The sequence below is a fragment of the Haliotis rufescens genome, unplaced genomic scaffold (genome assembly GCF_023055435.1).
Source record: "Haliotis rufescens isolate VD_foot unplaced genomic scaffold, xgHalRufe1.0.p SCAF_5, whole genome shotgun sequence".
Classification (NCBI taxonomy): domain Eukaryota; kingdom Metazoa; phylum Mollusca; class Gastropoda; order Lepetellida; family Haliotidae; genus Haliotis; species Haliotis rufescens.
In genome coordinates this window covers 58,188,515-58,204,599 of record NW_025964223.1, presented here as the reverse complement: position 1 = coordinate 58,204,599, position 16,085 = coordinate 58,188,515, and the positions used below count along the sequence as shown (strand labels likewise).

At 42.0% G+C, this 16,085-nt stretch overlaps 1 protein-coding gene across 1 annotated transcript; it reads left to right on the top strand.

Moving 5' to 3' along the window:
* The first annotated feature begins 829 nt into the window (after positions 1-829).
* Positions 830-14,162, top strand: LOC124140295. The gene is made up of 6 exons (XM_046507803.2): positions 830-1,265; positions 7,150-7,275; positions 9,224-9,318; positions 10,183-10,291; positions 10,958-11,046; positions 13,358-14,162. Exons 1-6 carry the CDS (start codon positions 950-952, stop codon positions 14,006-14,008), a joined length of 1,386 nt encoding a protein of 461 aa, XP_046363759.2. The 5' UTR covers positions 830-949; the 3' UTR covers positions 14,009-14,162.
* Positions 14,163-16,085: the final 1,923 nt, after the last annotated feature.

Sequence of the window (16,085 nt, the reverse complement as noted above, 5' to 3'; positions counted from 1 at the left end):
TTATTACTACTTATTTCACAGAACAATGTATAAGGCTTAAAAACCTCTCACGGCTGAAAGTATAACAGATGCATTGATGTTTGCATTTGGTGTAATACAACAATAGTTGAATTTATCTACAATTACAGAAGGACATTTTTGTAACAAAATTGTAGTGTTTATGTTTTGCACGTGTGTTCATCCACATGATGTTAACCAAGTATTTTATCGCCAACAATCTTCGACCGAGAGCCCGCCAGTGGATGTTGCCCATGTCGTTTAGCGGTCCTGATCGTAGCAGAGAGATTCCATGAGATGTTTCAATATAGGATTTTTCTGTCGGGATTGAAACCCATTTTAGAGATGGCTCTGGGTTAGAGGGGGTTCTGGGTTAGAGGGGGTTCGGGATTAGAGAGGGTTCTTCGTTAGATGATTTTGGTTATTAAGGGTTCTGGATTAGAGGGGATTCCGGATTATAAAGGGTTTGGGATTAGAAGTGGTTCTATTTATCTTAGACTTTTTTTTGAATGTACATACATTTAGAATAAATAATTGAACAGTGTCCACATTTGGCTCATAAGGGCTTTAGTGCACGTTTAACTTACGTGAGAACGGAAATTGTGGAAAATGTGTCCTTTTGACGGCATAACGCGCTGATAATGTTTACCACAGTGGCATAAGTCAAAGACATTATTACTTTGCTGAAACTAACGGGGACGTGTTCCATGCCAACAGAGCAAGAGTCATTATTCGTACCAAAGACAGGAATTCGCACAGCTAATTACGTCATAGCCCACTAGGAAACTTGTACGCTCTATAGACGTCACGTGATCGTGTCTATGACGTCACATCCTAACAACGCCAAGGACACAATTGCAGACAACGTCGAGAGCTGCATATGAGCTGAAGTCTGGACGATAATCTTCTTTCCCCATTCCACTTCCTGTAGTCTCCCCTTTGTTTTCCCGCCATGGCGCTGCAAGCAGGGGTTTCGGTCGGCGTGCAGGCCTTCGGTAGAGCGGTGTCGCCGTCACCGGCTGCCCTGCAAAACGTGAAGCTAATAGCCCAGGCCATGACGGACACTACCCAGATATTCCGGCAGAATCAGGACAAGGTGCATCAGTGCTGGGACAAGTTGACCAAGTCCGAGCAGCTGGCGGCGGATATGGTGGACAAGATAATGATAACAACGAGGCGCGTAGAGCAGCTGAATGACAAGCTTCAAGGTCACAAAGCAGCCGTGGCGAAGAAGAGGCAGCTATGTGATGAGCTGCGTGAAATCACTGGTGAGACAGCACCCAACAATTTTACTTAAAGTAATTTACACTTGTCGGAGGGGTACACAAAGTTCGTGATCTAGACTACCAGTTATCGGACTTTCATTTTGTAGAAGCCTAGGTGGCTGCATGGGTGGGTTAGATCGCTGACGCTGACTTTGTGTGCTGGCGACTAGGTGCCTCCTCTTGGAGTGTGGGGTCGAATCCCGGATTGGACTCAACCCCCCAAAAGTACTAAAATTTTGTACTCATTTGTTACAATTTTACATGTTAGATTATACAGTATATGTCCGGGTAACACTTGACAATTCAACGATTGAACTTGAAAGCTCTACACCACTTCCAACCTCCCACTTTCGATGTTTGTTTTTTATTGAAACTTGAAAGCCCTACTTATCTGTATATCAACAGCCAGTTTACCTACGTTGTGTTGAGGAAGTTCTAAACTAAAATAGGCCCAGAATGTCAGGACCATACCGTCAATGTTACCGGCATTTCCCGTATATAAAACTATAAAACTGAAACTTCAGGCGGGTGCAGAAGGTAGTGTATGTGTGTGTGTGTGTGTGTGTGTGTGTGTGTGCGTGCGTGCGTGCGCGCGCGTGTGTGTGTGTGTGTGTGTGTGTGTGAGAGAGAGAGAGAGAGAGAGAGAGAGAGAGAGAGAGAGAGAGAGAGAGAGAGAGAGAGAGAGAGACATGTGTGCGCACCCAACCTTTTTATGAACCCCCTCCCAACCCAACTCACACTCCTTCCAAAATACCTGGATCCATCCCCGAACAAGATTTTATTATAATGTCGACTAAACGAGTTAAGAGCAATTGCCCTTGCGTAAACTAGAATGTATATAAACCCCGTCTTTCTCATTTTAAAAAGACGAGAGTAAACAAGCGAAACAAAGGCCTTTTTCATCTTAGATTTCCAAACAATGAAATATTAAACTGAAATTGGCAGAACATTGGACCATTTAAGGTTTCTATCTCCGAAAACATGTTTATGTGGGTGGGATGTTAAACGCTACGTAGAGCTTTCGAGCTTTCCATCTTTTCAAAATGGTGTACGGAAGTGTGAAGTTCTAAGTAGTGTTGAGCTTTCAAGGTTCTATTTTTCAAAACAGATTTCGGAAGTCGGAAGTAGGAAGCGATGTTGTGTTCAAGTTTTCCTTCTTTCAAAACTTAAGTTTGAAATATCAATTTATGTATATATACATGATACATTGTTGACCATTGAGATCAAAACATCTGCAGACTTGCAAGCGTACAATATACATACACATCTTTTATTGAGTTCGATGTCATATGTTAAAAGGACACATGCACGAACGTTAGCGTCTGGACGTAAAGCTAGCTTGCAGGCTCGTGACTAGTTAAATGTTCAAAGGGCTAGTGGGATAGAGGTCACGGCTGGCTTATTCAACCGCGGAGTAACCACTACCACCAGTGAGACAAAGAGTAATATACTACTACGAAATGGAATATGCCATGCCATGCCAGATTAACTTTCGTAATATGATAGAATCGGGTGATCCTTAACTTTTGTCAGTAGTCATATACATGTATATAATTATGTTTATTCATGTATGGGAGGCCATAGGCCCATGCACATTTCAGTTATAAATAGAAGCACACAAATGAGGCAATTTACATTGAAAACAATACTTAGGGTATGATATTATGTCTTTGTACGTAATTTTAGAACTTCCTTCACATACTTAGCTACATTTCTGAGTATACAGTCATTTTGGCTTTTTGAGAGATTGCTAAAGGTATTAATACATGGATTGTTATAAAATCAAACAGGAATATACTTTTGTCGTTATGATGCGTAAAACGGGCAGACAAACACAAAATTGACTTCGTCCTCAATACAACCATTGTTACATAGCCGACAAAAGCGTTGTGAATACACAATATCCTCTCTTCTGCCCAGATTACTCCGTATAGTTAATCTCAACAGGCACAGCATACGTCTTTGGTCTCTATTTCTGAAAGTTGCAACATAATATTCCAATAATATCTTAATATGTGAATAATACCTTAATTTACAAGACTCAGAAATTTTCATCTGGATACTCTATTTGTTACAATCCAACAAACGCTGTCTAAACAGGTGCAAGAAACACTTAACATCACAACTATTCTGCTCGTGCCACACATAACCAAAGCCATAAATGTCGAGTAAATATTTAACATGAGTTGCCCAAGTAATTCTACCACATTCATCCAGCTTCTTCATTAACAAATAACACTGTCGGGGATATCTTTCATCATTCATTCTAATAAGTTTACACCAGTATTAAACACACTTCATATGATAATCGACATGAAAACCATCTCCACCACACTCAGCCTATATAGCTGTGCTTGATTTACCAACTCCTAAAACAAATTTACAAAAATTAGAATGAAAAGTTTCGACAATTCTCGACAGATCTCCGCACCATAAAGACGAATGGGTTTTATCTCAATATCGAACAATTTAAATAAAATGCTAACTGGCATATTTACAAAGCGAAACTGCAATTTTTTCGGTTTTAGAAAAGTTAATTTCAAGTCCCCACAGTTTACAGAAATTACACAAATACACAAATCATCCGCATATAGTAAAAGTAATATGTCTATGAACTCCTCTACAATAAAATTTTCTCGCAAATCGCTACTTTCTATCATAGATTGTAATTCAAGGATAAACATCGTGAACAGACACGGACTCAACACGCAGCCCTGGCGAACACTACTCAGTGATTCGAAATAATCTGAAAGAGAATTATTCGATGTCCTGACAGAACACTGAATCTTAGAGTATAGATCCTTCAAAACCACCGCGTATTCCATTTTTTATTATTGAATACCACAAGAGCGTCCGGTTGATTGAATCGAACGCTTTTCGGAAATCAACAAACAAACAATAAAGTCTACGTTTAGAGAGATATTTTTGTGATAAACACTGTAATGTAAAATATATTATCGATTGTAGTGTACTGTTCTGTTAGTAGTTATAAAAACATGACTTTCCCCCAAAGCGGGATATTTTCACAAGACTTTCTATGGCATTTCAGTTAACCAGTCCAAGAGGTGGAGTATCTGTTAGTTCCTCGACCAAACTGCCATCAAAATAACAATGTTATCGCTATATATCGGACCGCCTTTTTTCAGCCATATCTGAAGTAACAAAAACAACAAAAATAGATGAAATGTATAACCGGCTCGCGGTGTTATCAGTTTCTGATATATTACGTCGCACTGTAGCTGAACCTCGCCGTATACTTGCATCTGAAAATGTCATCACGTATTAATTAATAGTGTTGTGCTCGTAGTGATGAATGACACGTTATGAGTTCTATTTGAAATTGTTAATTGTATACCACTGGGATTAATTAATTATTGATCATTTGACAGTAATTGCTTTGTTTGTCAGAGTTTCGCCAGGCCCTTTTGATGAATGACAGACAGTAATAATTACGCCTATACCTGGATACACCTCTTTCGATTTGATTGCGTTGAACCACTGGTGCGATCCATAGGGGTGGGTGCCAGCATGATCAGACCGCTCACTGGACAGAACGGACAAAGTTCCATGGCCCGATATAATATTAACACACATTCTCATTACGCAGCCTACTAATCGAAATAAATAATTACGTAAAATTAGCTGATATTTGTGTCTGATATTACAGCTCAATATTTAGTACTGAGTAAAGAACATTAGGCTAAAGGTGCATGACTACAAGCGTTCAAGTTCTCATCCACGTCTTGAAACAATCAGGAATTTAAGATTAGCTTAGTCAAAATCAAATTCAACCCCAACTCACGCAGAATGCATCAATATATGGGAATATAAATACATGACACCTTTTTATGCATTATAACTTTTTTTAAATATATACAAACACCAATAGCAACACGAATAGCAAAGGTTAAGATACCCCAAGTACATTCACGTCAATGTCCATAGCTTGGTGTGTGGACGCCGTCCGGCTTACTTGGTATGTATATCAGTCCCAACCAGATTTGAAAAGATAACGGGTCTCTAAGGAGTAGAGTAGGCACTAAAGCGCCATTAGTTTTTCAAAACTGACGAATTACGGATGCATTTAGTCGTTGTAACAGACCCCAGAGCATATATTTGATACAATCATCACCTCCATTCAATTCTCAGTTCGCGCCGTACGCCAGTCTAGGTTGTATTTATACATCGGTTTTATTACAAATATATATAATAAATATTATAAATTGATGCCACATTCCGATTATTTATGTATTTTACCAAATAACTCAGCCTAGGCCTCCCTATTCTACATGTCGGAGCCTTAAACCACAGCAACTCTGTGACCTTGTTGAACCCACCAGCCATTGCTGACCTATTTTATTTATCTCCATGTGTAACTCACAAGCCATTGCTGATCTATGTCGAACATTTAAATTAACTGATTGTATATACATGAACATATACTGCCAGAATAGTGTCAAAACGGGCCGACTATATTAGATCTGCACAAGAAAGCAACTTGGTATCTTTCTAACATATTAAGCTTAAATACATGTACACATATAGACTAAAACGTATCTATATCTGCCTGGTCGTCTTGAATCACGTTGAATATGCTTGTTACCAGTTCTGTTTGTGCTCTTGTACAACTGATGACTGTTATTGGAGAAATAATGTAATCTTGAATCTAAAAGTCGTTAACGTTCACAAGCTGCGTCGCTTTACTTCCCCCAGACATTAATCTGGCGCATCATCACATCCTGAATTACTGTTCAAAGTCACACATGTACAGATCACACATTATAAAACATGTGTTTAGAATGTAAACACATACAAGACAGTTTCGATCTTAACAGGGGCGGTCGGGTAGCCTAGTGGTTAAAGCGTTCGCTCGTCACGCCGAAGACCCGGGTTCGATTCCCGACATGGGTACAATGTGTGAAGCCCATTTCTGGTGTCCTTCGCCGTGATATTGCTGGAACATTGCTAAAAGCGGCGTAAAACCATACTCACTCACTCACTCGATCTTAACATGTTAATGATTGTGTTTAAATCCTAAACGGAACACACATTTAGTGTGTTCTATCTGATCACATTCTAAACATATGAAATGAGCAATCGTCTCAGCCAAAACACCATCTAAACACAACATCGCAATAATCTAAACTTGTTTACAATTTTAACATCTTGAAATACTAAACATGTTCAGAATTAAAACATGTTTAGTGTTTAATCATGTCTAGAATTTAAACACCGTTTAAACATGTTCAGAATTTACACGGTAAGAATTTAAACATGTTTACGACAAAATGCATATCATTATGTATCATCCTAATACTCTAAGCATGCTTAAATAGTGTGCATATAATTGAGAATTAAGTTAAATGTGGATAAAATGTCTTATGTATAATAAAAGATGTGCAAATCAGATTCACGGGCACTTGCATAACGCGTATACTTCCAGGGCTTATAACGAACCGTGTACAATATTAACATAAAAATGTACAATGGACCAAGCTTGGTTAATGGAGACTAGAAAATTGATATTTTGTCTCCGTAGCACAGGTGGTAGCCTGGAGTCAAGGGGTTGTAGATTCGTATCCCGCCGAGGTTTTAAAAGAGTTGTGTTCATGAATGTCTTGTTGCTGCATGACTAATATTTTTCTCTCATACAGGGAATTGCAGTGAAGACAATGAAAGTATATCTGATTACTACGATAGACCATCAGAATTATGAGACAATGAACGTGTGTAGGTTTGTGTCTAGGATCTAAACACATTTTTACAGCGCACTTATTCATTATATTCCCCTGCATGTTTGTGAACTATTCTGAATAATTTAGCCCACGGTAAATATTGTGAAAAAGTTTGGAAGTAATCGAGATAAAACTGATTCCACTTGTGGCAGAGTTCAGCAGCTGTCGTCTTGCGAACTACGCCAAAAAGTCGGAATGGAATGCCTACCACACAGTCGAGATGGACAGGAGGGTTGCCGGAAACACTGAGCAGATTGAAGAGTTAAAGCAAACGAGAGGTAAGCTGTCCTCACCCCCGGGGCATGTTTAGACATACAGGAGAGAGGTAGGCTGTCCTCACCCCCGGGCATGTTTAGACATACATGAGAGAAGTAGGCTGTCCTCACCCCCGGGGCATGTTTAAACATACATGAGAGAGGTAGGCTGTCCTCACCCACGGGGCATATTTAGACATACATGAGAGAGGTAGGCTGTCCTCACCACCGGGGCATGTTTAGACATACAGGCGAGAGGTAGACTGTTCTCACCCACGGGGCATGTTTAGACATACATGAGAAAGGTAGGCTGTCCTCACCCACGGGGCATGTTTAGACATACATGAGAGAGGTAGGCTGTCCTCACCACCGGGGCATGTTTAGACATACATGAGAGAGGTAGGCTGTCCTCACCACCGGGGCATGTTTAGTCATACATGAGAGAGGTAGGCTGTCCTCACCACCGGGGCACGCTTAGACATACAGGAGAGAGGTAGGCTGTCCTCACCACCGGGGCATGTTTAGACATACAGGAGAAAGGTAGGCTGTCCTCACCCCCGGGGCATATTTAGTCATACATGAGAGAGGTAGGCTGTCCTCACCACCGGGGCACGTTTAGACATACATGAGAGAGGTAGGCTGTCCTCACCCCCGGGGCATGTTTAGACATACAGGAGAAAGGTAGGCTGTCCTCACCACCGGGGCATATTTAGTCATGCATGAGAGAGGTAGGCTGTCCTCACCACCGGGGCACGTTTAGACATACATGAGAGAGGTAGGCTGTCCTCACCACCGGGGCATGTTTAGACATACAGGAGAAAGGTAGGCTGTCCTCACCACCGGGGCATATTTAGTCATGCATGAGAGAGGTAGGTTGTCCCCACCACCGGGGCATGTTTAGACATACATGAGAAAGGTAGGCTGTCCTCACCACCGGGGCATGTTTAGACATACAGGAGAAAGGTAGGTTGTCCCCACCACCGGGGCATGTTTAGACATACATGAGAAAGGTAGGCTGTCCTCACCACCGGGGCATGTTTAGTCATACATGAGAGAGGTAGGCTGTCCTCACAACCGGGGCACGTTTAGACATACATGAGAGAGGTAGGCTGTCCTCACCACCGGGGCATGTTTAGACATACAGGAGAGAGGTAGGCTGTCCTCACCCCCGGGGCATGTTAAGACATACAGGAGAGAGGTAGGCTGTCCTCACCACCGGGGCATGTTTAGACATACAGGCGAGAGGTAGGCTGTCCTCACCACCGGGGCATGTTTAGACATATAGGAGATATGTTGGTTGTTCGCACCCTCGGGGCATGTTTAGACATACAGGCGACAGGTAGACTGTTCGCAGCCCCGGTGCCTTTTTAGCATGCTGTCTAAACATAAGGTTAAAGTTCCGCTCAGAAACACTGATGAACTAGAGAGGCATTAAATTTGGGAGTGAGCACGTGGGAGCTTTTGTATCGCAAGGTGGACTGTCTCCAACTCAGGAGAAGAATATCTATCAGAAGGTCACGTCAGTACGTATTTAAGCACATTAATAATATAGCTGATTGGTAGCCTTGACGACACGTAACCAGGCCTTGGCACGTTCTGGTAAAGTCGTGTGAAGGAAGGGTCCCCTTAACCCCCCCCCTTCCCCCTCTCCCCTCCCCCACCCCCTACACACCCCGAGGCCCGGCCCCTACCCCAGTCGATACCTAACATACACTTACTGAAACGGACGGGACATAACGAACGAAGCATCAGTGTTAATAAGGCTGGTGAGTCACTAGGATGGGCCACTGATTTCAATAAAACACTGCTTTCTCCTGGTTATCTATAAATCGGTGTTCTTCATGGGAATAACGTTTTGTTATCAATATGTGGCGTAAGGCCTAATCAGCCTGTTAAGTTCATCTAGATTACACGTATTACAGTTTTGTCATGGCCACACATCCCCTGTCAAGTAAAAGTGTGTTTCTTGCAGGAACTTTGCATTCTCGTCTGAGGGACATCCTTGTGGAACTCAAGAGCGTCAAAAATCAGCTGGAGGACGCTGATGAAAGCTGCCTCTATATCGAGGTATTCCGATTGATCAGGTTCTTCAGAGAATAGCGTCTTATCTTTAGCCAAACGTAGTTTTCTGAAAATGGATATTTAAAGGAAAAAGAAAAACATCAAATATCAGACTGAAGACACTGACGACAGTATCCACTATATCGAGGTATTCGGATTGCTGAGGTACTTCATAGAGTAGCGTCTGAGCGAAATTCCCTTTTTCCTGAAAAAAAAGATAATTAAAAGTAAAACAAAACCACCAACTATCAGATTGAAGACACTGATGACAGCATCCGCTATATCGAGGTATTCGGATTGCTCAGGTTCTTCATAGAATAGCGTCTTATTTTTAGCAAAACTCAGTTTTCTAAAACTAGATATTTGAAAGAAAAACATCAAATATCAAATTGAAGACAATGACGACAGCATCCGCTATATCGAGGTATTCGGATTGTTGAGATACTTGATAGGATGCTTTTTCGGGTTCAGCCTGTGGTAATTAAGCGTCATGTGAATCTGGGGGTCCTTATACTTAATGTATCCTTCCCATTAGAACCTGTGTATATCGGTGTGAACTGCGCATAACCCACATGGCCACCCTACCACAAATGTTTGAAATGTTTTCCATAAATGACATGCCCTATATATGTAGAAACATGCTGTAAAAGGCGACTATGCTTGACGTAAGAGGCGTCTAACGGGATCGGGTGGTCAGGCTCGTTGACTTGGTTGATGAATGCGATCGTAACCCAATTGCGTGGATCGATGCTCATGATATCAATCACTGGGTTGTCTGGCCCAGAGCCCCGTTCTATAGCTGGAATATTGCTGAGTGAGGCGTTAGACAACAGGCAAACCAACAAGCAGCAAACTTTATGTATATCACAGAAAGTCAGGGGCAGATTCGAGGAAGAACAGGAAGAAGAGATTCTGAGTCTGAAGGCGGCCATCAAAGAGGCGTATGTCACCAGGAACACAATGATGTCCTTCAAGCCAGGTGAGCCACCAACATATGAGGGTGCCACCTCCATCCTCCCTTGAATCCCGAACACCATCTAATTTGTCACTCTGAGTCTCCTAACTCAACCCTGGATCCCGAACACTACATAACACAAATTTCAAAGGCATTGAGAAAATGGTGAAATTTGAAGTTAAATTTCTGAAGTAATTTCGAAAAACTATCATAGTTCAATGGGAACTTTTAAGGACACCATAAATATTTTTTAAATGTTGAATCTGCGCACTAAGTACGATAATTGTATTTGCGTCCTTCGTGCCGCATTGCTGAGTCCCTAATACCCTCTTATCACGCGTACCAAAAGGAGGTTGGCAGCCTCAAATATGAATCGCTAGTAATCGGTAAGAATATCCCAGTTAAGTATTTATAGCCGACGACAGAAAACAAACCTAAAGTTATTCCCCTCGATTTATCTCATTCGGAAAATATCGTAAATATCGGGAGAATGGAGCTATACATATTTAATTCGAGATACAAAATTGCGGTTGGTATATGTTCCAAAGGTTATGCCAATACTTCGGCAGTTCGAGCGGGGATCATTAGAAGTGTACCTTACATGATAGCGGGTACATTGAAAATAATAGAATAGGTCTCAGCAATTCGACATTCATGTGTAAAGTAAGTTAAAATGTGATGTTTGAACAGACGCAATGTCGAGTGCCGTCCAGCAACTTCTGCCTAGTGATGAGGAGTATGAACAACTGATAGCAGAGACGGAGGATCTCACCAGCAAGGTAACAGTAGCCAGCAGCGCCCTACTTGCCTGTAATAGGAACACAATAATCCAGTTCCATTTTCCATCTTCCCGAGGCAAGGGCGTCAACTGACTATAAAAGTCCAGTTCCCACCCTTGCCGAAATAGGCTGCAATTATTGAGTTATATTTAGGCTTGACTAACGACTCTGTGCATAGTCCAATCAAAATCGCGTAGCGAAATCGACATCCGGTTCGTAAACTCCCGTTCGGTCGATTACAGGATTTGCAAAGCATGTGTACCACCAACTCGGTGTCAACAGATATTTTCCAAATCTTTTAACGTTTTTAATCAAGATGCTCACGTGATTTGATGCACTTCTAGAAGTAAGACTCTTTTTATTACAATACAGGGCGACACCATTTTATTTGAAACAAATGCAAGTGATATGAGAGGTGGAATCCGATTGGTCAAGAAAGGACATAGACGGGACATAACTCGTTATAGCCACTGGTGGCGTTTCGATCGAGCCTAGAAATTCCAACCTAGTTCGGCTGCAGTCAGTTAACTCCCTTGCCTTGAGAAGATGGCATTTTCGGTAACAGATTATACCGAAAGAATAAGATCCGAGCTCCACCCAGAAAATCAAATGGTCGGGCCTTACAATTATACAGAAAACAGCTCGATATTAATGAGATTGCATGTTTGTCTTAAATTCCACATTCTTATCACATCAATTAAGGCGTTTTGCTTGGGCAAGCTCATTTATTCTGAATAATACTCTTCAATGACATCGTGATCATTTTGTAGAGAAAATGCCGATAACGAGGTTCCGACACGCCCCTATATGCATGTCATCAGTAGGATGCACACGATGAACCCTCGTGACTTTTAACCACCAAAGGCGGCGTCCACATTGGCACGCGTTTTGTTCTTGTAAGGGAGATCGGTAAGGCGAGGTGAGATGGACTTTAACGTCGCGATCAAGATTAGTTCAATCAAATGTGATGTACATGTACGTGTTAGTGTCTCTGCTTGTACTAGTCCGGAGTAATGCCGGTTTTATTCTGCTAACCTACTGAAATGCCATGCCGCAGTTTAACATGAATACCCCACTTAGACACAGTATACTGATTCCGAGCCGACCAGTCCTTGTTTTAACCCCTTGATGCTGATGTGAGGTGAGTGTGTGTGTTGCTTGTACTAGTCCGGATGATGCCGGTTTTATACTGCCAACCCACTGAAATACCATGCCGCAGTTAACATGAATAGGTGAGGTGAGGTGAGGTGAGGTGAGGTGAGGTGAGGTGAGGTGAGGTGAGGTGAGGTGAGGTGAGGTGAGGTGAGGTGAGGTGAGGTGAGGTGGCTGCTTGTACTAGTCCGGATGAAGCCGGTTTTATACTGCCAACCCACTGAAATACCATGCCGCAGTTTGACATGAAGAGGTGAGGTGAGGTGAGGTGAGGTGAGGTGAGGTGAGGTGAGGTGAGTGTGTGTGGCTGCTTGTACTAGTCCGGATGAAGCCGGTTTTATACTGTCAACCCACTGAAATACCATGCCGAAGTTTAACATGAGTACCCCACGTAGACACAGTATACTGACTCCGAGCCAATCAGTCCTTGTTTTATACCCATAATGACCAACGTCAGACAGGGTAACGACAAGTACCATCTTTCAACGTCTTTTGGTATGACGCGGCCAGGACATCAAGCCAGTGCTCTATCCACAAAACCAGGGGAAAGAACTCTTGCAGAGAACCCGATGAAGGTCAATGTATGTACCTCTGAACATTTGAGGGCAGGTTAAGTGCTTAGCTATGAGCATAAGTTGATTTCTGTTGTTTTGTCTTTGCGCGAGGTAGAGCCCCGTAGGGATTGCGGGGTAGAATATGCCCCAGCCCAAACTACTCCATACTACTACTACTACTACTACTACTACTACTAGTACTACTACTAATACTACTAATACTACTACTACTACTCCATCGCCTGTGACAATCCTTGGCAGACCAGGTTCCTAGATACCAATGCTTGTCGTAAAATCTAAGTGAAATAAGGAGTGGATAGCTGTAACGTGTCATTGTATCCAAACAAAGTGGGTTGTTGCTCGTGCTATCAGCCTCTGGTTTTCCTTGACCAGTCTGGATTATTGACGGCCGCGGCGATACAGCTGAAATGTTAGGGATTGCGACGTAAAATAACATTCACTCACTTTAGGACTGAGACATTGAGAGAAGCAGTTATTTTACCTCCTTAAGCTTGTATTTAAAAACAGACGTGTGTAAAGGGAAATGTATATTTAATATGAGATACGGTGTACATGCGTAACTCATTGAATCCTTTTGTCAACAGAGCTCCACGCTGAAGAGTCGGCTTCAAGAACAGTCAAAGGAGATGCTTTTGTATCACTCGAAGAATTATGAGCTGTCTATGAAGATCAAAGAACTCGCCGCAGCTCTCAAGGAAGAGCGACAGAAATCTGGTTGGTCCACAGACGTAAATGCACATGCGCAAACATTGCAGAAGCCTCCAATCACGTGGTTCGAAGCTCCAATCACCAGCATCGAGGCAGTGAAGGACTACCTCATCCGGGAACACGGTCGGGGGAATGAAACGAGAGTTGTAGAGTATCTTGATATGAAGGCAAGGCGAGCCACAAGATGGCACTCACAGATGTTTGAGAAGGATTTTACAGATTATGACAAAACATTAGAGATCTTGGCAGAGAAAGGCTGGAACACCGCCGGTAAAGAAGATCTACAGGCCAAGGATGGCGGAGGTACCGAGGAGAATGCCCAGAATGTACCCACAGTTGCCCCGGCCACCGACAACCAAGCGGCTCAGCCTCTCACAGAGTCCGAGCTCCAGCTCTGCGCAGCGCTTGTGCACGATGGTCGAGCGACTCAGGCCCGTGTAGATAACATTGATAACCGGGCACCTGTCAATACCAACACTCCTCGCACGAGATTCATGCGCAGACTGCAGAGGCTGTTTAGACGATAGGGAGTATTGTAGTAGGTAGAACTGTTGTCAGTGAGTATGAGTGTGGAGGCATGGTGTTGGCTCTGGACATTGTAGCTGGGCATTCATCTTGGAAAGTATTTGTGAATTGTACGTTGTCAAAGTCGCATTCATTAAAAGAATTGTGTTCACTTTTCATTTGTGATTGACTTTAGTTATATTGCAATCGAAAAACGACACACGCAGTTTGGTAACGAACATACAGTTCAAGACGACTAAGGGATCTCAAGATGAGTCATTTACTCAACAATGTGCACACGTGCATTGGTTATGTTATATAACTATATCTGTGTCGACGTTAGTCCCTGGGCAAAGATTAAAATATGAATCCAATTAATGTTTAGAATGATTTGGCTTCGCTCGTCACGCCGGGACCTGGGTTCGATTCCCGACATGGGCACAATGTGTGAAGCCCATTTCTGGTGTCCCCCGCCGTGATATTGCTGGAATATTGCTAAAAGCGGCGTAAAACCATACTCACTCACTAGAAAGATTTGGCAAGTGGTCTCAGCTTCAGGCCTGAAATTGAGCATTGTTCTGGGCTTCATTTGGATTGTATTTCGTAATTTTGTAGATCTATATTTTTAAATAAGAGAACTTTATTTCTGGGACTAAATGTTAGTCTAACACATCTTCGATGTTTCTACTTGTCAAAAGCAGCCATTAAACAAAACGATTTCTTTAATTGGCAATAAAAACGTAAATAAGAGGGCGGAAATAATTAACACCTGCGTCCACTTACTCGTATTATCTGGACAAAGATAAACTGACTCTGCAACCTACAGACGATGACGCCGATAATTCCAAACACATGTTCCCCCTGTAAAGATCCGTGTTAGAATTCTTCAGTAACCCTTGGTTGTCGTAAGAGGCGACTAACGCTAACTTGTTTGATGCTTGTAATCGTATCGCAATTGCTTAAAGCGTCACTCATGATGACAATCACTGGATTGTTTGGTCCAAAATCGATTATTTATAGACAGCAAACATTAAAGATTAGCAACAATGTTACGTATTCACGTAGCTACGCAATCACAGAAGATACGGTTCAATGATACATATTTGCACAACACCACAATCATTGAAGATGATTAATTCTTAAAATAAAAGAAAACAAGGGAAACTGAATTAGAAACAACAGAAAAAAGTTTGAATAAGACAATGAAATTTCTAGAAACACATTTTAAAGGAAATATAAAATGTGAAGAAAACTTGGACATGAAACATAGTCACAGAACGTACTAGTTGGGTAGGAAGAAGGGGGTATTGTGCACCCCCCGGAAATCAATTTCTAATTGGTGTTTCTAAACTGGAAAAATGTCATAGAAAACGATTTGCTATGTTAAAAAGTTGTCAAAATGTCCCACGTACCATTTTTATGCAAATTAGTCGCCATTACTGGAAAATGCATATTTCGTCATATCTCAGCCCATAGTGCAGATAGCTCAATACTTAAGGTGTCTAAACCCATGTTTTGAGGGTCCAAGAGCATTATAAAACTATTGTTGAAGTGATCAGATGTGTCTAAGACATGTGAGTATGCTAAGTATTGCCGCCCTTAGCGAAAAATCAATTTTTCGCCATATCTCAGCCCATATTAATGATAACAGCAGACATTAAGTGTCCGGACCTATGTTCAAAGGGTCAAAGAACACAATAAAACTACTCGCGGGGTGATCTAATATGTCCTTTGCATGTCTCTATGCAACATAACAGCATGTGTACTGCATCTTTGGTGTTGTTTCAGCTTTGCTTTGCATTCCACATTAATGTCGGTGGTGGTAGAAATACATGTAGTAGTAGAGGTGGCTTTTGCCACTTCTACTACTACATGTAGAGGTGGTAGTAGAGGTGGTAGAAATTCTAGATTAGCATGTGTGGTGGTATTTTTCAGGTCTTATAATAAACAGTGGTAGTAGAGGTAGTAGACATTACAGATTGCAGATTAACAGTGGTGGTGGCAGTGAAGACATTTAGCAACCATGTCTAAAAGAAAACGTGAAAAGATCGCAGATCCTGGACCTTCCAAACACGCTCCACCTGCATGCATCCTTCATGT

Excerpts from the sequence above, each read along its gene's own strand:
- LOC124140295 (XM_046507803.2), top strand. The coding sequence starts at position 950 with ATGGCGCTGCAAGCAGGGGTTTCGGTCGGCGTGCAGGCCTTCGGTAGA. Across the intron at positions 10,292-10,957 it reads AATGATGTCCTTCAAGCCAG|ACGCAATGTCGAGTGCCGTC; the intron begins GTGAGCCACCAA and ends ATGTTTGAACAG. Across the intron at positions 11,047-13,357 it reads CGGAGGATCTCACCAGCAAG|AGCTCCACGCTGAAGAGTCG; the intron begins GTAACAGTAGCC and ends TTTTGTCAACAG.